This window comes from Chaetodon auriga, chromosome 6 (genome assembly GCF_051107435.1).
Source record: "Chaetodon auriga isolate fChaAug3 chromosome 6, fChaAug3.hap1, whole genome shotgun sequence".
In the NCBI taxonomy this organism is placed as follows: Eukaryota; Metazoa; Chordata; class Actinopteri; order Chaetodontiformes; family Chaetodontidae; genus Chaetodon; species Chaetodon auriga.
This window is the reverse complement of record NC_135079.1, coordinates 15,742,289-15,764,922: the sequence shown is the minus strand read 5'-3', so window position 1 is coordinate 15,764,922 and position 22,634 is coordinate 15,742,289. Positions and strand designations below refer to the sequence as shown.

The 22,634-nt window shown below is 41.5% G+C and overlaps 3 protein-coding genes across 3 annotated transcripts; 1 reads left to right on the top strand and 2 right to left on the bottom strand.

The window, feature by feature from the left end:
* Nucleotides 1-950: 950 nt before the first annotated feature.
* On the bottom strand, nt 951-4,944 carry armc10 (armadillo repeat containing 10). The gene is made up of 6 exons (XM_076733961.1): nt 4,413-4,944; nt 3,992-4,137; nt 3,641-3,775; nt 3,361-3,537; nt 3,059-3,130; nt 951-2,910 (listed from the first exon to the last, which is right to left on the bottom strand). Exons 1-6 carry the CDS (start codon nt 4,666-4,668, stop codon nt 2,659-2,661), a joined length of 1,038 nt encoding a protein of 345 aa, XP_076590076.1. The 5' UTR covers nt 4,669-4,944; the 3' UTR covers nt 951-2,658.
* A 628-nt stretch (nt 4,945-5,572) lies between these two features.
* On the top strand, nt 5,573-22,524 carry fbxl13 (F-box and leucine-rich repeat protein 13). Its single transcript, XM_076733101.1, has 21 exons — nt 5,573-5,800; nt 6,001-6,107; nt 6,729-6,825; nt 6,916-6,983; nt 11,498-11,652; nt 12,067-12,176; nt 12,267-12,365; nt 13,387-13,482; nt 13,584-13,719; nt 17,299-17,351; nt 18,098-18,198; nt 18,736-18,865; nt 19,353-19,451; nt 19,628-19,748; nt 19,836-19,998; nt 20,077-20,196; nt 20,283-20,406; nt 20,503-20,583; nt 20,914-21,048; nt 21,173-21,336; nt 21,420-22,524. The coding sequence occupies exons 1-21, from the start codon at nt 5,729-5,731 to the stop codon at nt 21,529-21,531; spliced, it is 2,343 nt and encodes a 780-aa protein (XP_076589216.1). The 5' UTR covers nt 5,573-5,728; the 3' UTR covers nt 21,532-22,524.
* On the bottom strand, nt 14,002-19,253 carry LOC143322147 (leucine-rich repeat-containing protein 17-like). Its single transcript, XM_076733103.1, has 8 exons — nt 19,179-19,253; nt 18,806-19,048; nt 16,810-16,969; nt 16,228-16,704; nt 15,862-16,076; nt 15,020-15,175; nt 14,372-14,513; nt 14,002-14,284 (listed from the first exon to the last, which is right to left on the bottom strand). The coding sequence occupies exons 3-8, from the start codon at nt 16,932-16,934 to the stop codon at nt 14,002-14,004; spliced, it is 1,398 nt and encodes a 465-aa protein (XP_076589218.1). The 5' UTR covers nt 16,935-16,969; nt 18,806-19,048; nt 19,179-19,253.
* Nucleotides 22,525-22,634: the final 110 nt, after the last annotated feature.

Genomic DNA, 22,634 nt, shown 5'->3' with positions numbered 1-22,634 from the left:
AGACTGTTTAGGCTTATTTGTAGAGCACGCCTACGGTAATTCAAAGTAAAATACAGCAAAAATCATTAAGTTTAGCAGAAAAAACAGGTGAAATACTGATGTTAGATGGAAATTATGTGACTACAAGGTGGACAATAATTGCTTTAAATGTCACCACCAATTTCACATGTGAAGGTGACTCATCATGAGGAGCACTACTGCACCCTTGAAAACTGGTGGATGATGTTTTTTGTGGCTGTGGAGGGAGTTTTGACGGAGGGAGTCTGACAAAATAACCCTGATGGTGTCAGCATTCACATGATGATGTCTTCAGGGTTATTTCAAATTAGGCTCAATATCTTTTATAAGAAGCCTGCGTTAGAGGCGTAGAGTCTGAAAGAAGTGGGCTTTGCACTGTGAGTGAAATACAGAGTTGCATTATAGGAAATGTAAGATTCAGTGTTTTTGGAGATCAACCCACACTATAGGGTAGGCTTCAAATTTGACCTTTCTTTTTAAATGTCTCCGACTTCATGGATGAGCAACATTAAATTGCAGGTGTTCCTCTTTAAGGTTCAGTCAAAGGTGGAAGAGAACAAAACGTTTTTTAGCCTGCATAAATCAGGGCACAGCTCATATCTTTTGGATGTTTAATCCAACTCTGTGGTGCACAGTAACCTCTCTGAACTAAAAGTTGCTTCACTACATTTACTGCGGCCTCTGGGAAAAGTTAGGAGAGCCCTACCACATGACGTAAGAGACCGAGGAAATAATGACAAAAGACAGTTAGAGATGTTCAGTGTTTTGTCCTATAGGCCATTGAGAGACTTATAGACAAGCAGAAGTAAACTGATGGAAGTGTGGATGAGAATTATTCCATATTACCTGAACAGGACTCCTCTTTTATCAACAGCAAAACTTGCACATTTCCAGTTGAATGTATTTGAGCAAAGAGGAGAAATAAAGATGTTGATATCCATAATATGTCATATCGGGCATTTATTGAACCATTAAAACAGACAAAACAACCATATTTCTCATTTCTAGGCAAAATGCACACTAAGTTTATTAAATAAATATGATAATATAGGTCACAAGTAAATCAGCCTCCAGCTGGATCTGTTCTGGTAAACCATATTGCCTGAGAGATATTTAGGATTTGGGTTCAATAAAATCAGTGTCCAAACATAAAAATTGTGCAGCACTTTACACCTGGACTGGCTTCATGCCACAAAATCCTTGCATTAAAAATCAGATTCAGAGATAAATGTCACATTTTTTTCATGCAAATTAGAGGTACGCACCCACACCCATCCTCATTCCTGTAAATATTGTTAACAAGTCAGCAGATGGGTCCACGGCTCCAGTCCTCCAGCTAGACAACATGTGGACCTGTCACTTCCTGCCTGTCTTATTACAGTAAGTGCATAACTTAACATAATAAGGCTTGAATTTAACATTCAGTCGCTGTTGTGATTCAATAACCATTTTATGCATAAAAATGTGTTATCATTGTTGTTATACAGACTGCTTTGTCTGAGGTCAACCCCTCCTCCATTTACTTTTAAGCTGCATATCTGCACGATATTTATGGTAGCTGAAACAATCGCAGCAGTCCAGACATCCTTTTCCCCCGCAACTTCCTCCAGCTCCTCCATGTGGAATTTGCAGGTGTTTCTAAGCAGAGAGATATCCTGCTCCCCAGAGTTGATCCACGACTATATCCTGGATCAACTGTGGGGTTTTCTAACAGGCAGCTGGTTGGTGAACCTTCAAAGTCAAATTCAACCCAGGTTGCATCCTTACCAGGTGTCCCAACCACCTCAACTCACTCTTCTCAACTCCAAGGTCTTCTCAATACACTGAGCTTCTCACACGGTGGCAGAATGTGAGACCAAACACTTCTTCTGAAGTCACAATGCACTGATTCTCAAATTGAATACATAGATGAAAAAAAGATCTTGCTTTCATTGGACTAAGACCATGATCTTTAAATCCAGCATGTTGATACCTTGGCGAGGACTGGAGCTGTAGTACATCCATTCATTTGTGTCTCCAAGGCATGCTGAGGTGTGCAGTAGAAAACCTCTTCAGCTCTCCATCTATGTGTCGCTCTGACCCACAGACGGGTAGTAAGCTGGGACATGCTGCACGGGACACATTCTCTAGAAAATGTTTGGCAGTGGGTTCGGGTTTGGAAATTTCACCTGGAATACGTCTTCAGAGAAAGTAGGCGAAATTCTCAGAAGGAAGGGCACTGTGGATCTTTGAAGGAAAATAGTCTCTGGCAAAACTCTTGCTGGCAGGAATAAAACAGAGAGGGGGTGGCCTGTTTTTACACTCTACTCAATGAATGGCTTCTTCCTGCTTCCTGCTCACTCAGCGCTCATCAGTTAATTGCAGTGTAAGAAACTGGAAATCAGGGAAGAGGGGCTGATGAGGTGAAACAGATCATTTAGCCAAGCAGATGTGTGGTAATAATACTGATCTAGGAAACACAGTAGGTATTGAGTGTGGGAGTGTAAGCTGAGTATCAACAGGAGGCTACGCAGCCTGCTCTTTCATAGGCTGAACATCAACAGATTTATAATTTAAATGGAAGGGTGATGGGTTGATGGCTTTGGCAAAGTGCATGAAAGCTAAAGCTGTGCATGGATCCAAGAGGGCGGCGAGGGAGGCCTAGCTCAAGATGCGAGCCACCTGGGCCTGAATCTCCCCATCAGGGTGTGACAGCAGCTGGATCAGTCTGCTGTGGAGCTGGGAAGACTCATCTAGCATGACCCGGAAGAGGCAATCCTGCTTCTGCCTCAGTTCATCAGCTACCTGGGCAGATGGCCTCCAGGCCTTTAAGTTCCCTGCAAATGTCAGCAGTCGCAGAAGCACCGCAGAGGCAGTCCGTGCGTCGAACAGCAGCATAACAGAAGCTGGTGCCTACAGCACAAAACAGAGAGGAAACTGAATTATGCAGCTGTTTGTTTTGATTTGTTATTTATTCATAAAAATAAGCAAACTGCACTGGTTGTTTGACTTTCATGAGGATGATCAGATTAAGAGTGCATTTTCATCGCTTTATCCTTACCTGAGCTTGAACAATGTCATCCATCATATCTGGATTAGACGACAGATTCACCAGGACTTTGGAAGCCTGAACCTGAAATGCAGGTTTCAGGTTTTCAAATTGGAAGTGCTTCATTCATTCATACTGCACTCACAGTTCTACCGGACTTATCTGCTTTCCAGCAAAAGCTGCACCTTTTCAAATGTATCATTACATTATGATCATGACATAAGACTAGTTTAAAGGAACTTTTATAGCTTACGACAACTGATTTGTAAAAATGTGAGGGAGATCAACCAGGTGCAACCTGAAAAGATACCAACCTGTAATGCTTCATTACTCACGACAAGCAGGGAGAGTAAAAGTGTAATTGATTCCTTCAGCAAGTGTTGATGTTTATCTGTGACTGAAAGGTTTGTCAGCAGTCTGAGAGCACCGAGCTGAAGGTCAGAATTCACCGGTGACATCTCAATCAGCTCCAGCACTTGAGGCACATAACTCTGTAAGACAGGGTCCATGTTTAAGTGCCTGCCACAAATATACATGACCAAACCGACTGGTTATTTGCGCGTGTTATTTGCTAACCAGAACACAGCAACGTACCTTTATTTGTTCCTGGTTTGGGATGTTCATACACAGATTATTTAAAGCATTCAGAGTCTGCACTCTAACCTCTGCCGCAGGATCAGAGAGGAAACCAGCTATGATATGAATCCCTTCAAATTCCCGGATTAGATTCTGGAGAATCAGTGAAAAATAAAAAAATAAAAGGAACATGATTTTAAATGGCTGAGAGGAGATATAAAATGTCACATACACAGAACTTTGAGGGAGATCAGTGTTGAAATACAGCAGCTACATAATTTCATAATTGGATAACTTACAATGTTATGATGACATACTCAGTACTAACCGTTTTTGGGGATGGTTAGAGAAAGCACACTTTTACTGCACCTGATTCACAGTGAAGGCAGCAGCATTTCCCAGCGTCAGCAGGATCCGACATCTGTCAGACGGATTACTGCTGGTCTGCAGACATGACAGCAGCATTTTCAAGTGCTGTGGCTCCAAATGTCCAGGGGACTGGTGGATGATGTCACCTGAGGAGCAAAATAAGCAATTTAACCAACATTTAATCATTTTTATACGTGATTGCTCTGAAGGGGACTGACTACTGTTCAGCTGTAGATATTGTGTACAGTCAACACCAATATCCAAGTCTGGATATCAACAGATGTGAGCATATGTAGGTGACTGTGGTTGCTTTGTGTTTGCACTCAGGACATTTCGAGAGATTTTCTTTGCTAAAACAATCACATATGTTTAGATGTAGTTAGTGAGCATCGTTCGGCTCTATAAGCTCTGTGGTTCTTACCTGATGCAACATCGGCTCGGGAACACACAACATCCAGCCCAGACACTCTGGCCAACAGGCTGCCTCGCTGTAGGGTAACTTCACTGGGCTGACTGCTCCTCAGACCAGGACTATCACTGGTGACACTTTTCTTGTTTCTCCTGAAACTCCCCCCGCTGATTAGTTTGTATATTCCGTAGGAGGCTCCGGCTCCTGCAACTATTCCAAGCAATGCTTTCATGTTGCTGAGCCTGGGAGTAACACTGCCATCACCCATGCTGCTACTATGCCTTTAGCTAAGCTCTAGCTAGCTAGCTAGCAGACGTTAAGCTACAGATGGTCTGACCCGTTGTCAGTCAAATATGTTGACTCGTAGCCCGGCTCCTTAGTTAGCTAGCACTGACGACAGCCCATCGAAAACGCCACGATGTCCACCCAGACTAATTTAGACCGATTCATTGTTCTTAAAACTGGAAAAGTTTGCTGACAAGCCACAGTTGTCAACAGTGTTGTGTTCCCTTGTTCCGAGCAGCCATTGTGGCCAGTTTGGATTGACAAATACTTGTCCAATCAGAGCCTTAACCCGCCCAAGCGTATAAATAAGCGTCTTATCGGCTCCCATCTTCTGCTTTATCAGTACCATGAGGCAAACTCAAAACCACGGTTATAATAATGAAATATTTATACTTAGTCATAAGTAATATAAACGTATTTTAGATAATGTTACATTTAACATCAAGAGCTTTCCCTCAGAAATAATATCTCTCAGAAATGGTAATAATAATCAAAATAATATTAACAATGAGAAGAATAACAATAAGAAAACAACGCAACTTTGTCGTAATAAACATGAAATCACATTTGGTTTTGACAGTAATCAGTTATCAGTTATTGTACGTCAAACGGAAAACCGACCAATCTGGCAACATCGCCGAGGGCAGCTCTGAATGGCCGACCAAATCTTTCTCTGGGTGATGGCCGCGGAGTTTCTAACCATGTACGAAACCTTGGCTTTCAACATATATTTGGATTTTTTTTTTTTTTCTTTTTAGCATGTGCAATTTGTTAACTGAAAAGTCATGTGCGTCATACCGACTTTGTTGACTTTTTACCCACACCACGTTAACTACATTTAAATCTAGCTGCAGCGCATAACTTGCCCAACTCTTAACGTTAGTTGAGCCTTACCCACTTCGTTACCTGGCAACGTTGCATTTCCAAAAGAGGATGGATCACCACGCAAAATCTGACCGGCTAGATTGAACTAACGTTAGCTAGTTAGCGCTAGGAAGAGACCTCGATAACTATTCGACTTTGAAAAATGTGACAGACAAGATATGGCTGTAGCAAACGCAAAGTCTGATTCGAAAGAGTGCGAACTGAAACACTGCCTGCCACAGATACAGAAGGTAACGTAAGGTTAACGCGTGTACAGATGTTAAGATAGCTTCATGAAACGTTAACGGTGAGCTCAGATAAGCTCTTTAGTAGTTTAGAAACATTCAGTTCATTTTATATGACTATTATCGCCACTTGTGTATATACATTTTTTATACTTTCCTGAATGTGAAAATCATTTTTCTCTCAATTTCATCTTCTTTGACAATAGGTCTTACTGACAGCTTCGTGCCTGTCATGTCCCAGTGACCCAATACAGTTTCTGAAAAACACTCTCGTGGCCTTTCAGGGACATGATAATCTTGAGGATGTGGACTGGTAGGTAGACCTGGTTTCTTGTGACTTTCCTTCAGGCGGACACTTGGTGGCTCACTTTCTCAAGTTTTCATTACTCTGTCAGGTTCTGTCAATAGTTTCATCATGTTCTCCATGTTCTCCCACCATTGTACAGTTGCTTAGATGATCAGATTACACCTTTTAAGTAACTTACAAATTAGCAATAATCAAGTACTCTATGTGGATGTCCATGCTGTGGATTTTGCAGACCTTTGCCATTAAAGTTACTGGCAAAAGCAACAGTCTTGGGGACCCAAAGCACCGGTGTCATCATTCATCTCTGGACCACATTTTTGATGGAAGAAAAAAAATAAATAAATATATATATATATATATATATATATATATATATATATATATATATATATATATACGTGTGTGTGTGTGTGTGTGTGTTAGATTTTTGTCTAAAATATGTTTAATTCAGGAAATCATAAATCTTGTATTTTAAATGCGCACAATTAGGATTCCAACATCTTTTAAGTTGTAAAGTTAATTGTACTTTAATCATTGTATTTAAGAATTCAAGAGCCAATACTTAGTTTTATACAGATTTGCTACGGATATGATCTATTCTAATGTCAGCTTTATTCTTTTTTTGAGGCACAAGTTTGTTGCTGATGCAGAACAGCGCATTCCAAAAACCTCTCAGACACATAGGACGACGGACACAGTCTGTGTGGACCAAGATGGCACAATGGTACAGTATGGTTTAGTAGTGTTCAGGTCGAGTCAAATCAAATTGATTTTAGTGCTTTTATACTAATTGCTATTCTGTTGTCCTTTGTAGCTGCCTTTTTGTCTGGTTGAGAAGGCTCACTCATGTTACAGGAAACATTTAACAGGCTCTTGCTTCAGGTAGGTCTGCAGTATTGCAGTCACAATAAACACATGATTGTTCGATTTACTGATCCAAGAAGTTCTTTAGGGAAAAGGAAGAAAGTGCCATTAGAGATAAGCTCTAGCACCATTTTTTTTCCTTCCCTTGTTTGACAAAAATAGCCTAGAAGCACCAAGTTTCAGCCAAACAAAGATTGAAGTCAGCAATTTCTCAACCATCCTATGTAGTTCTGAGAAATTTCAAATTGTGATGCAAAAGTTAGCTTTGTACTTGTCAAATATTGTTGTTGACTGCACTTGTCAGCCTTAAAAACAGGCATTGTTGATTAGCTCATCCCATGGGATACAATCAAGACAGGAGAGACAGCTGCTTAAAATGTGTTATGCCTTTAGTAATTAGAGCAAAAATATGTAGCACTGCAGATGCTTTTTCTCCCAGCTGAAGATGGCAACAGATCCTATTGAAAATAAAAGAAATGAAAGAATTTAACTTAAGTTTTCAGGTGTGAGCATTAAGTTTTCACAATATGAATACTTACCCATGTTTACAAAAAAGACTCGCTGTCAGTAGTTTCACCTACGATAAAAAAAAAAAAAAAGAAAAGAAACAAAATTCAAATTTCATTGAGTACTAATACAGTTTTCATAATAGGCACATTTTTCATCAGTTTTCTCTCTGAAGTTCTAGCTATGCTCGAGGACAGGTCAGCTGCAGTGTGACTTAGACGTAAATGGTCTGTCTGGAATTTTGGTATTTGTCTCTGGTACAATATTCACCTCTAACTTTAGTTGACTGAAGTTTTCTACTGAGCATCTGGCCACTGCTGTCTTTGAATCAGTGTAATTCAATTTAGGATCCAAATCACATAGCTGAAGGACAAATGAAAAGCTTGTGGAAGTTTTTAGTTATTAGTCTAATCATTAGCACAACAGTGATGTTCAAGTGAAATTTGTGAAAGGTTTTCCATACCATTTATCTCACTTGAAAGTGCCGACTCTCCTTTACTGTTCTTCAAATCCTTTTGCACTGTGGGATACAGTATTCTTGTATTTACATGGCATTGGAGCAGGTTTCCGTTGATATTTACCAGTTTTCTTCATCCAGCTGATACGGTGCATAATGGTTCTCTGATAGAGATACTTTGCCCCTTACATAGCGGTTTCTGGACTGCATAACATATGTGTTTGCAGATGGTGTTGATATGCTGGGGCCTGTTTGAGGTGGAAGCCTTTTTGTGTTGCCACCATTTCTCCAAAAGCCACCACTTAAACTAGAGCCAGAAACTTTGGATGCAGACAGCCGCTGAAGAGGCTGGTAGGCCATGTTGTGGAGCTCTTTATTCACATTAGCTGGGCGCTTCCATACCTTGTTTGGTTGTGTTAAAGTCTGTAGATGGCCAGCTCTGGTTGCACCTACATAGCCACCATTAAGAGACATGCCTCTTCTCTGTGGCATAGAAAATGAGCCCAGGTGGTTTCTGGCAGCACGTATATCACCAGTTGGAAACCTGTCTGAGATTATATTCTTGATTCCTAAATTTCTGGACATAACTTTATTGCCAAATAATCTTGAAAAGGTTGTCTCTGATGCTGACGTTGGAGCCAGGTTAGTTAGAGAGTTGAAGCTTGCATAATCGACACCGACCACAGAGGAGATCCCCCTCTGGGCTGAACCAGAAATGGGAATCGGGCTATTGTCAGTCATTTGTTTTGGTTCATGAATGACAGAAACTAGATTCTGCTCTGAGATGTCTGATCTCTCATCTTTTGCCTGGTCAGTCAGGATGGAAGGACGAGTAACTCTCTGCTCTCTGAAATAACCATCATGTCTGCTTGAGCCATGAGGAGAGCTTGAAGGTTTCACAGGAAACACTTGGGGGAATCTGACTGGCTGCTTTCTATTGAAAGCTTGATCCTGAGCGTCATGTGGGCTGCTTGTTTGAACACCCATGTGACCACTACTGCTCTGTGGTGAAAGGTTATCGGAGCTTGAAGAAACAGAACCACTGGATACAGGAAAGTGGACAGTGGAAGTGTAGTTTATATCTTGTGATTCCTTTCCAACAGTGGGTTGATATGGCTGGAATAATGGGGCTGGTGTTTTCCTGTGTTTTGGTAGATGATCTGGGATGTAGAGTTGACCTCTTGGTGCATTAACGTATAAACTTTTGCCATAGGAATTCAAAGGAGGATTTGTTCTAGACAGGAAATTGGCTAGCGAAACCTTTCCTAGCTCCTCACTTTGGAAATTTGGAAGTTCAAAGCCATCAGATGGTTTTTGATACCTTGTTGAAGAGTCATCACTGTGAGGTGTGTATCTTGGTTGTTGGATATTCTTCTCAGACTTTAGAGGTGTTATATTGGATGTCTTACTTGGAACGTAGCTGAAATCTTGAGAGGGGCTTTTCAAAGGGTTGACAGGGGAGGCAGTCACATGGCCACTGAAAGAAAAATCCTCTTTAAAGAATGAGCCAGAGGGTTTTCGTTCTGGGAGCTTGTAGCTTGTTGACTGAACATCTTCATTTTGCACGTCAGCACTTGTGAAAATATCAGGGTTTTCCACAAAAATGCCACCATTGTCAAAACTTCCATAATTACTTGAGACATGCTCTGAGGCTGCTAAACCAGAGCGTGGGTGGAGGGCAGAGCCTGGACCTTGGCTGTCATAAACACTGGTAGAAATGAGACTTGCAGTAGAGTCGACAAGATCAGGGACAGAGAGGCTTTCACTTGGCATGTGGTAGTTGGCGCCCTCTTTACTTTGTTCAAACACAGTATTCACAGGTTCACTCCAGACTTCATTTTCACTGACGTCATCATGGGCAGAGGCTTCTTTTGCAAAACTAGACCTATGGCCTGTGTCAGGTTCTCCCTTAATATTTTGAGCTTTAGAAGCAATTTCTTTTTCCATGATTTTCCGTGCAGTTTGAAAATGACTACTCATGTCACTTCCTGGCATTAAAAAGGAGCTTTTCATTGTTTCTATAAACAGTTTGAAATCTTTGATTGTCGGGAAACTGATACCCTCCATAGGTTTCTTTTGTGCATGCGTCTTTACTAAAAGGCCAAAGGGTTGTTGAGAACCAGAACTTTCATGCTCATATTTCTGCACAGATGGAGTGAAGGGGACCTCTGAAAACTTATCTGGCTCATATCCTGAGTCTGGTCTGCTTTGTACCATCTCTTCACTGAAGCCAGTAACAGAGCTAGCATCGTAATTGTTTTCATGGTGGACTGGTTCTCCCTGAGGGGAAGCAAAGCTTTGGTGTCTCATAGCTTGCATCTCATCCCTTGGACTAACATAGTCATGCTTTGTGTTTAAAGATTCTCCAAAATGGACCTGGCTGGAGGGTTGCGGACCAAGCATACCTGCATGGCTACTGAATTCATCATCATTGACAGAGTAGCCATGTGCAATATTGTAACCTATCAGGGAATAAACAGCCATTAGATTTAATTCATATGGTTGAACATTTTCTGGAATATTACAGAAATTTGTACCTTTTTGAGGAGGAAAACAGATGCAGCTCCACAACAGCAGAGTGCAAAGCCAAGAAATCCTGAAAAACAATAAATTTGGAAAGATAAAAAAAACAGCACTAGAACAGATCTAGCCAAACACAGACCTGTATTTTACTTACCCAGATGGAAGAATCATGGCAGTGAGTTCCGCCACAGCAGTAACAGCAGCAGATTGTTGATTAAAACTTGCAGCCAGGATAACAATCAATCATGCTCTGTCCTGTGTTTGTCCAGAACGTTTGAGGACAAGGAATAATCAGAAATGTTCAAGGAGGGTTACAAAAACTCAGGTTCTGCTTACACTGATTGCAATGAGGTGATTGCAGACAGCTGGTTCTGTGTGAAACTCAGCCTAACTAGACAAGCATAGGTGGAGCATTCACCCAAGGGCCTGTGTGGTGATGGGTTAAATATCACTAAAAACTATCTAGAAATTTAGCTTTGAACATGATAGCTTTAAAATAGCTATTGCCTTCCTCTTCATGTCTTTTTGGAAATTCACATGCCTTTGAATATACTGTATAAATTGTAAATGGCTGATAGGAAGACACAGGTTCAACACATTCAACTAACCTTTCATGCAACATGTTAAAACCTCTGAAACTGATCCACAAAAGTAAAGCATTCATAATACCAAGAGGAAGTGACTCTCATGAAACTCTTAGCTGAAATTTGACCCATGTGACTGAAAGTCCTGAATGTCTTCTCTGGATCATTGTTTACAGGCTGTTGAGTTCATGAGCATATTCTGTTTCACAGATTAGCTTTCACTTGTCCATTGTCAGTGCAGACTCCTGCATCATTTTCCTTTTGTCCAGTCAATCACTCTTTCCTGTCTGAATGTCCCAACCTGCTTCAGTTGAGATCACATAAAAAACACATTTGAGGTTAAATTATATTATTTCAGTGGTACTGACTCCTGTCCTGTGGAGTTGATGCAGGTTTCTAACAGTCTGCCCACAGTCCTTTCCACTGAATTAATAATGAGCTGTGTTTGGTGTTGGGGACAGGCGGTGGAAGAGGTTCATTGCACAGAGTAAGAGAGATACCACAGAGTTGGCTCTGAATATGGACCTGATGAAGAAGCATTATGAGAGAAATTGCCAACGTGCTGCACTCGCCAAATGGTCAAACTGGGTAAAAAAACACAAGAAGACGCAGGCTGGTAGGTTATTACTTTAGTAGGAATGAAAAAGTAATGGTGAGCAGTTTTGACATAAGTAATGTGGACTGACTGTTTTGGTAAGCTATGACTCTCTCGTGTATATAGCCAGAGAAAACATGCAGTGGGGTTAAGAAATGTGTCCAGATATGTATAAATTTTTCCCCACTGTGTACACCCACTCTTGTGACTCATTTTGTCCCCTGCACGTTCCACTTGTAAACTCTGAGACTTGACTCTACTTTTATAAGCTACACTTATGTAGAGATTCAGAAGAATCGAACATTGTGATCATACCATTGTCGCCATAATTTAGTCCACATGTTATCCTCTGCTAAAAATGTGGAGAAATGCAATTTGTTCCGTTCAAAAGTGATGGGTGTTTAAAACAAGATTTAAATTTCTTTTTCAACTTAGTTGCCATCGAGAAACTTGAGAGACTTGTAGACGCTGGCCACCTTAAACGCATCATAGCTGCTTGGCATAATGTTGCAAAGGACTCAAAGAGGACAAAAGAGTACTTTAAGGTATACTTTTATTATGGAGTTTTATTTAAAAAAGTATAATGAATGCAGTTTTCTACATTTCTCGTCTGTGTGTTTTTATGAATCATGCAGAGGTTGGAAATGGAGTTTGCTGAAAATGGCAGCAAAGTCCAAAGGACCAGGGACGACTGTGACAGCCTCTCATTGCTCCCATGCAGCCTCTCACTGAAGGTAGCATTCACGTGTCACTCAGCCAGTTTCCTCATGTTTTATTTCATTGTCCATGAGCTTGATTAGTTCCCACACAAGATAATATGCCTGAATTTAAAGCTGTCAGTGCTTCACTTCACTGTTCTGTAAGCAGTCAGTGAGATCATATCTGTTACGTAAGACTCTGTGTGAAGTAGACTCCACTCTAAACATGCTTCCAATCTCTGAGACCAGTTGATTAATGTTGTAGCTCATTACGGTTGATTATACCTCTGACCCATTGCCACAGAAAGGGTTGTTTTTATGGCACAACTGTCTCAAAAGATCTGGTTCTGTGATTTGTTTTTGCATATCAATTATAAGATTTTTGTAGGTATTATATAATTATAGGATTAGTTTCATACCCATGGCTCTATAGTTTACAAATGTTAAAACCTCCAGGAAACATCTTTGCGAATCTGCTTTCGCTTACTAGTTACCAGCCCCTGTTTGTTTTGGATTTGCATGCAAAGAGAGTGCCTTTTTGGCTTTATTTATTCTGGGATTTTTTGTTCAACACTTCTCCTGATAAATAGTGCTTCAGCATGACTATGTTTGGAGAAGGAAAGATGCTGCTTGTACACTTAACTCATACTGCTGTGCAAAGTGGCAGCAACGGAGGTGGCCGTGAATCTTGTCCTCCTCTTGGCCAAACATTTCCAAAGTGACAGCTGGTTATGTGAGATTAAAACCCACAGGACCGTAGGAAGTTGCTTCATTGCTTTAATCTGAGGATTACTTTCTCATAACATTTTGCATCAGACAAGGATGTGCTTTCGCTTTTATATGTTCCACCAACATCTTTTTCTAGTCCTACAAATACTTCAGTGTTTACTGTGACTTTCAGAATATGTGTACCTTAAGACAAGAACATGGAAAATGCATGTTACTGAGGAAGAAATGAATGCCTTAAAGTACTTGGATATTAGTCAAATAAATAGAGAGGAAACTGAAATGATTCCACCCTTCTGAATGATCAAATATCATGATATTTCCTCTGCAGATCTTTCAGTATTTAGAATTGCGAGACTGGTTGAATTGTGCTCAGGTGTGTTGCACATGGAAAGCTGTCATCCAATCAGGCTACTTGTGGAGTCAGGTCTGTACTGAGAGTTTGATCCTCATATTTGATTTATAGTAGTGTTTAAAGTTAGACTTAAAACACAAGTCTAAGTGTTCCCTAATGTGTCCCCCTGTTAGATCAACTTCTCTGCGGAGAAAAAGTGGATAACAGACAGCACAATGAAGCAGATTTTGCAGAACTACCGCCCATTTGTGACCCATCTCAACCTGCGTGGCTGCATATCTCTAACATGGACAAGCTTGAAATCTGTCAGTGAGTATTGCAAATTATGTAACCAGATATATAAATATTTCTTAATACTCATGTTTCACTGAGGTGTGCATTGGTCCATACAGATCATGTTCTTGTCGTAATAATTAGTCAAAACAGTCAACAGATTGACATTTTTTTGTATTTTGATTAAAAAGACAAAACATAAAAGCAGCACTAAAAAATGTAGTTTCTCCATCTGATACAGACAGTTTTATAATATTGAAAGAAGGGAAAACAAAGAAGCTTTTTAAAGTCAAATTTTAAGTCAGATGTTCACTTGAGTCAGGTCAGCCTGATGATCTGGTATTTCTGCGGCACTCTCAAGTGGCTCGGCTCCAGCTCCTCCTCCAGCTCCCCCTGCACTTCCATTGGTGTGTTCCATAACTCGGGGTCTGTTTGGTCCTGATCTGTTCTGCTGTGCTGTCTGTCCTTTGGACACTCTCTGTTGTAGGAATGCACATACTCCTCCACACTCTCCCCAGTATGTTCAGGGGGGGAGCGACACAGCAGGCCAGAGTGCCTCACCCCTGCGTGCAGACGCAGCCAGTACATCATGTAGTGGATGCTGAAATAGTACATAGTCAGTTTTTAATCCTTTTATGGATTTGGTAAAAAAAAAAAAGATTGTAAACATTTGAGCAGAAGAACCCACCTATAATCACACACCCAGGGGTTTCCTCCTAGTTTTAGCTGTGACAGGAAGTAAAGGTCCTCAAGAACCCCGTACTGGACAAAATGCAGATTGTTGTCTGACAGATCCAACTCACGCAGGTGCAGGAGCCCAGACAGGGAACCTAGGACAGAGAAAAGATAGAGACACGTGGTCATATATCCCTTTTGTTTCTTGCCACTCTCAGTATAACTATATTGAGACAGACCTTTTTTTGTTGTTGTTGTTGTTGTTGTTTATTAACTAAAAGTAAAAAAGCCAGTGATGCAATTAAACTCTGATAGGAATGTGTGGGCTGCTGTTCAGTTTGTATTTGACTCACTTAAGCACAGTGATCACTTTATGTTAGTAAGCATCTCAGCTTTCCCCACTATAAATAAATCCAATACTGTAAACACAAAGATGGCAGAATACCAGCTGTCTCTGAAAAGGAAAGATGTCAAACAGAAGTCAGCAGCAGTTGTATAACATGTTCTCAACCTTTTGGCTCTCCATATATCTATCAACCAAAGAAAAATACGACTGTGTTTGTGTAGGATTTCATCCTGGCTATTACAAGAAATAGGAGGCATATACTGTAATGTTCCCTGATTGTGATTAATAGGCATGCAGTAATAATTGAACACATACCTGTGTCAATGTGCTCCATCTTGTTATTACTGAAGTTTAGGGTTCTGAGGCTCCTCGCTCCTTGGAAATCTCTGGCTCTGAGATGAGTGATTGAATTATGGGACAGATCGATATGAACAACATCCTCTGGAATACCTGTGGGCACCTCAGATAGACCTAAACATAGAGGGGAAGGAGTTATTCAAATACGTTTGATTAGTTTACCTCTGCCAAAAATTACTAAAGTATTATTAAAGTGTATTTTCACAAGTTTCTAGTCTGCAAGTCTAGAAGCTGATTGGTGCAGAAGGAGACTTATGCTCTGTCTCTGTCCTTAACCTGAATTTGATACTAAAATCCAGGCCTCCTGCCAGTAGGAGACAGACAGACACATTATTTGATTTACTCTATTCTTGGGAAATTTTTAATGCTTTGGCATGTTTTGCATTAATTCTTTGCAATGATTTATTCTGATGTACCAGCCAAACTTTGCTTAGCTAATGCTTTCCAAGTTGTTTATAAGGTGACAAATGACTATAAAGTACAAAGGGTCAGAGCTTAAGGAAGCAAGCAACATGACATTGAATAGAAAACACCTGCCAAACCAGATGTGTGTCTTTGCCAGTTCTTTGTCTAACCCTGAAAATCCTCTGAGGAATAGAAGTTTAGTGATCTCAGCCATGCAAAAGCAATATTTAATCATTAGCATACGAGCTCAGTGACATATAGCTTCAGAGGTATTTTTCCTGACGTCTCCATTGCATAAGAAACATGTGTGCTGAATTTCTGAAAACAGCGAGGTTCAGAATAGGGTCCAGCGAGTCAAACTGATATGGGAAAGTAGAAGCTGACTGTAAGCTTGCCTCGGTTACTGCAGTCCATCCGTACTTGGGGGAAAAGGTAGGTATGGCAAGATGTGGTGGCATCTGGTTTGGTGCGAATTGGAATGGGCTCCACAGGGTATGTGGAATCTGTTTGGTCACCCTGTGGGTCGCCGGTTGGATCTGTCTCCTTACAGAGTAACTCTGGGTCCACATTCTTCAACTTAATGCCTTTTAGCCTGATGGGCTCTGCACACCTAGAAGAGGAAAACACTGTTCAGTCACGGTTAAATCAGGTGTGATATTTTCAGGCTTCTTGCTATCCTGAGAACGAGCAATGACTTGTACACCTGTGGAATCAGAGCAATAGATCACACCATACCAAACTCTTTTTGTGGAATCAATCACCTGGCATGATTTCCTAGATTACGGTTGCTCGGGACCTGAAGGGTCCGTACGAGGCTGTCCATCGGGCAGAGACAATTCCAGGGATTATCGTATAGACGTAGGTAGCCAAGGTTTGGCATGGGGATGAGGGCCTCCTCGCTAAGTGTTCCCAGGCGGTTGTGCTGCAGCAGCAGGGTTGTAAGGCGTTTCAGGCCCTGGAAGGCCCCTTCCTCTACTAAAGAGATCTGGTTCTGCTGCAGGTCCAGACTGGTTAAACTCTCATATCCAGAGAAGGCACCGTCACGAAGGACTTTGATCCGGTTGCGGGCTAGAAGGAGGTGCTTGGGTTGTTTGGACCAGGTCTGTGAGGTGGGAATGGTGGTGAGGCGTCGGTCCTGACAGTCTACAAAGACTTCTCGAGATTCTGTCGACTCTGAGCAGTCAGGTTCCGCGAGCTTGGAGGGACCTGATCTGCTGTGACGCCCAGCACCCCTTACCCTGAAAGTTTTCAGACAGACAGAAAATAGCTTGTCAGTCTATCCATAGTTATTAGAGCAGGTGAAAAATGGACTGAGCAAATTAGACACAAGAGTAAAACCATACTTGTCCCGTGTGAGTTTGTGTCTTGCTCCCCTGAGGCCTCTACCCTTCCCTGGTCTTTTCATCTCGATGGAGGGGAGCAGGAGGAGGAGCAGGGAGGCTAAGAGGAGTGAGGAGGTCAGATGCATCTTGAGCCCTGAAGGAATCGTCCTTTCAGTAAGAGCTGAAACCCAAGAAGGAGTTTGAACAAGCTAAAACAGGTTTGGAGACAGGAGCAGTGGGTCAAAGTGTTATTGTTGATAGAACACAGCTGCTGCTGTGGAAGAAGTGAGATGTAGAACATTACGTAAGAGGTAGGAGCCATACAGGAATGTATATACAGCTCTGAAAGAAACCAGGATACTGTGACACCTCACGTTGATCCTTACATAATGTGGTATATTACTTTATTATATCACAACATACACATAATGATTTCCAAAGATGGACTTCACAACTTGACCAGCCATCTCTCTGCTCTTCACTTGTTTTCGCTGCATTTTGTTTTCTAAGGTGAATGCAGGAACCTCCAGGAGCTCAATGTGTCGGAGTGTTTTAATGTTACAGTAAGTAAAACATTGTCATGACTAATGTAATGTGTAGACTTTATATCACATGTACTACTTTACTTTTTATACTATTTTCTAAAGTTTATTGACAACTAGATCGCTAATAAGTATTGTTGAAGCCCTGGCTTATATTAAATCAATGAAAATATCTATCGAAAAATATCTTTTATCTATGATTGCACTTTGTTTGGAGAAGTGTCCCTCAGTGTTCATCGTTATGACCATCATCGTTAAGATCTTGCACAACATCATGATAAGAGCAACATTGCATTTGGTCAGTGTCTGGTTGCACTTTTTGAAGTTGTCTTAATTTTTGCATAAAATTGATTAAATTTCATGAAAACCAATTAGTTTAAAAAAGCGATGTTCCTAACAACTAATTTCTCTGACGTTTGAGCGGAAGTTTAAACTTGAAACCGTTAATCACATTCTTCAATAACCAAATCATGTTTGAAATTAAATGTGTGACACTGTGCACCGTGCATCGTGAACACTGCACATCATCCTGTAATTTAAGTTTGTACATTAAGAAAATGATAATAAGTTTAACTGACTTGTATTTCTGGTGCAGTCAAACGAGGGTTGCAACACTAAATTCACTAGTTGCTTGATCATGCACATCTCTATCTTAAATGTTTGTTAATGCACTGTTGATTGTGGTGCTACGTTGTGCCATGCGCTCTTGTAACAGGTGCCCTGCTGAGCTAATTTAAGGTAACATGTAAATCTCTGCTCTTTAACAGGATATAATGGTGCAGAGAATTGTGGAGGGCTGCCCATGTCTGCTCTACTTAAACCTTTCTTGCACACTTATAACAAACAAAACTCTCAGAGAGCTGTCCAGGTAAAACTGCCATGTGACTAGATTTCTGCTGTAGACTGTGGTCCAGTTCACCCACATCTCCAAATTGAACATTAAAATCGTGTGGTGCTCCTTGTTTTCTGTCCCGTAGTTCCCACATTTATCTCCTTATCTGTTTGCCCAGTGTGCAGCTCACTGCTGGCTTGTATTTCATGTCTCAGCTTGGTCAGTGCCAACTTAATGATTTAGAGGAACAGATGTGGCACTCATAACGTCTAGACTGTGTGATTACATTGATGATAGATTTACAAGTGCATCTCTCAGGGGTCGTTGTATCAAGCAAAATGTTTTGGAAATATTCCACATTTTACTGTGGAAGAATTTGAAGATATCTACTTTCAACTCAAAATGTGATGTTATTTCTGAAGATGCTTTCCTTGCAGATTATGTACTTGAATTTACACCTTTTCTTTCATTAAAAAACAACAAAACAATCAACTGCAATCTACACAAAGCTTAAATACAGATAAGGTATCCTCCGTTTTTACATAAACTAATCTAACTACTGATTTTGAACAGGAACTGTCTCAACCTTCAGTACCTGAGTCTGGCCTACTGCTACAGATTCACAGATAAAGGCTTTATGTACCTGACCACAGGGAAGGGCTGCCACAGTCTCATCCACCTCAACCTGTCCGGATGCACTCAGGTCAGTCGCTGTGCTCCTCTTTGTGAGCCTCCTCTCAGTGTAGCTTTTTGCCTTGTTGAAAGTTCAGTGCTGAGTCCGTCTTGGATATGTCCAGTCACTCCTCTCTGTTTGCACGTGTCTCCTCTTGTTGCTGGCTGTACACTGGTGACTCTTTGCGCTCAGTCAGAGCGAATGAACAAAGACCTGTGGAAGAAGAGTAAGAGGCAGCTGAGGCCAAGTGGAGGGTTGGGTTTATATAACCGACTCTGGCGCAACCACTCACCATGTGCACACTCCATAACATAACACACATGCACCAGGACATAAAACGCACCTTCCTCTGGGAATGTCTATTAGTTTGGTTCCAGATGTATGGTTTCACTTTATGGGCCCCTGAAAATGCGAGGAGCAGGAAAACTGCATCCAGGAGAATGAGTCAGATTCCAGCATACACACATATTTTCCTCCCCCCTCCTCCTCCTCTCTCTCTCTCTCTCTCCCCTCCTAGATGACGGTAAATGGGTTCAGATACATTTCTGCCGCATGCCCGTCACTCAAAGAGATTGTGATCAATGACATGCCCACGCTGTCAGATAGCTGTGTCTTGGTAAGTTTACTCATTTCTAACACATCACAGGGTCAACAGCCTCACTCAGGAGTATTCAAGAAAGGCATAGAGAATAAGGAAAAAGAATTTACTTTATCTAGTCGTGCATGTTTTTTTGCCTGCACGCTCTTAACCCCTCTCAGCAAAGAGGTCTGAGTCGTCCTCTTCTCTAACAGGCGTTAATTGCCAGATGTCGCTGTCTGTCTGCCATGTCTCTGCTGGATGCTCCACATCTTTCCGACGTGGCCCTCAAAGCCATTGCAGAAGTAGCCAGACTGAAAACGTTTAGCACAGAGGGTGAGATCATTGTTCATTCTGAAACATTCATTTCCACATACACATGAAAATATAGAAGCATCTCTGTTCCGCATATGTGTACTTTAGGTAACAACCAGCTAACAGACATCAGCTGGACGGCCCTGTGCAGCAGCTCACAGGACCTCTGCAGACTCCACGCCGCACAATGCCCCAGAATGACTGACGCCAGCCTCAAATCTGTGGCCACTCTCAAGAACCTGCAACACCTGGATGTCTCACTTTGTAACAAGTGAGTTTGTTGCTGTGGTAGTTTTTGATTGTGTGCTTTTTGTATGAAATGACATGATGGACAAGGGTTTCATTTCAGGTTGAGTGATGTTGGGATCCAGTGCTTGACTGACGGTTCCTCATCGACCAATCTGAGAGAGCTGAATATCAGCTGCTGCAGTCGCGTCACGGACATATCTGTCATGAGGATTTCAAAAAGGTGTATAGTATGACTTCACACTCATATCTCATTGTGGTCTGTGAAACGGTATCACGCAGCAGCTTTTCGTGTTTACGATCTCTCAGGCTGTGTAAACTGTCCCATCTCAACTTGAGTTATTGCGAGAGACTGACTGACAGGAGTCTGGAGTGGCTGAGTGGCAGCTCTCTCTGCTCTCTTGACATCAGTGGTTGCAACATCCAGGATCAGGTATTGTGTGGATGTTTGTTCTGACCCTCACAAATTCCTGAAAGAAGATAACTGGCCTTGGTGGTGAGGTCTGTAACTCAGTATTTGTTTTCATAGGGGCTGGCAGCTCTTGAGGGAATTCGTTTGAAGAAGTTGGTGCTTGCTCAGTGTGTCTACGTCACAGACATTGGCATAGAGGTACAAGCTAGTTAGAATTTTGACACATGGCCAGATGTGGCATTTGTGTAGAGCGGTTTACGATATTTAGAGGTGCTTTTTCCAGCATTTGCTATTATCAGCAGCTGACAGAAAAATGTTGTACCATGTTTCCCAGAAAATAAAAAAAGACTCTCTAATTTCCACAGTTGCTGTTTTACTTGCTGTTACAGCCTACAGACAGATGTGAACAGATGTAGGCATCTATGTCCTCTCGTAAATATCTTCCCCAGTTACTTCATGTCCTCATCTCATCCACTCACTTTCACCCCACATCCCTTCTCTCATCTCCTCTGTTCCTCATGATGGCAGAAGCTGTGCAGGACTGTGAGAGATCTGGAACACGTTGATGTCTCTCACTGTGTAGCTCTGTCAGACCTGGCCATCAGAGCCATTTCATTATACTGCAGAGGTCTTATCTCACTGCGGATGTCAGGTTGTCCCAAGGTACATACACACACACACACACACACACATACACATACACTGTAGAGCCTTTAAATGTTGGCTGAAGTAGATTGTGTTTCCTCTTCATCTCATGCCACATGGTTTCTATTTTCCTCTGCCTCAGATGACAGATATGGCGGTGCAGTATCTGACAAGTGGATCTCAGTGCCTGCGAGAACTTGATGTGAGTGGCTGTGTTCTTCTCACAGATCGCACTCTCCGACACTTGGAGAGGATCTGTCCTCCTCTCTGCTCCATCACGATGGCCTGCTGCAACAGCATCTCCAAGTAGGACACACGCTCAGAAGCACACCGCTTAGTTAGAGTCCTGCACACAAAACCTTTAATGACCAGTGTGTTTGTTCCTTCAGGGCTGCCGCCTTAAAGCTTCAGCCACGTGTGGAGTACTGGGAGCACAGCAATGACGACCCTCCATACTGGTTTGGATACAACATAGGCCAAATGGTGCATCCGGTCACATGACCCAAGACTGGTGACACCTGGGGAATGATGCAGCAGCACTCAGTGATGACAAGCAGCAAGTACAGAGAGGATACAAACTGATCCCAATGCTTCTGTGGAAATCACACAATCACAGCCAACCATCATTTCTGGGACATTGTCTCAGAACATACTAAGAGCATCCTGAACAATCCATTTTGAATGATACACCCAAGATAATCCTCACATTCTACCTGTCTGCATAGATGCTCAGACATAACACTGCTTCAGCACCTCACTGAGACTGATACACATCATATTCCTTCAGCTGCTAGACTCCAGTGGGTTAATCACTTAATGTTAGATGACCAGTGCAGAAACATGTCCACTCTGAATTTTTAGAGGAGACAGTTTACCTCAGGGTCAGTTCTGGATCCTTTAATATTAGTAGTTTTATAATTTACCTTGCTATAATATAGTGTATTTTATTTGTACAAAGATAACACAATTGTGTGGTTGCTCCATATATTCCATGCAGCCAAAAGTCTGCAACTTCTCAGTTGTAAGTTTTAAGATCTGAAACAGCTTTTTTAAACAAAGCTAAGTGTTCCAGTTTCGGTCTTGAGATATGTTCCTTAGATGGTACTCAGAGAAACTACAAACACAAATAGTCTATGGCTGAGCTGCTTCCAAAACTCTGAAATTACTAAATGGTGTCAGCCACTAATTATTTCCTGAGGGTGACAGCAATAACACAAACCGCTGTGTGCATGCAGAAGTTGGCCTGTCTCTTTAGCACTAAACATCATAATTGGTGTGTTTATTTAAGAAACTTTATACTTTTATAGACATGGAAGAAAAAAGCACTTTGGTGCTTATCAACATTTCATCTGTCTGATTTCAGAGCTTGTTAAAAATGATTGTAATTGTTTTTAAGTTTCTGCATTTTGTGATGAACACTGGTTTGTCTCTGGGGTGTCTGCGTACTCAGAGTTTCTTCATATGTGCTCTTTAAATTAAAAATCTATTCACTTACATTATGTGGGGTATCCTTTGTTCCAACACTTTAGAATTTCATTTCACTTGATTCTGTTTTTTCTGACATACTCTGAAAGTATGGATTAACACTATATGCACACAAAGGG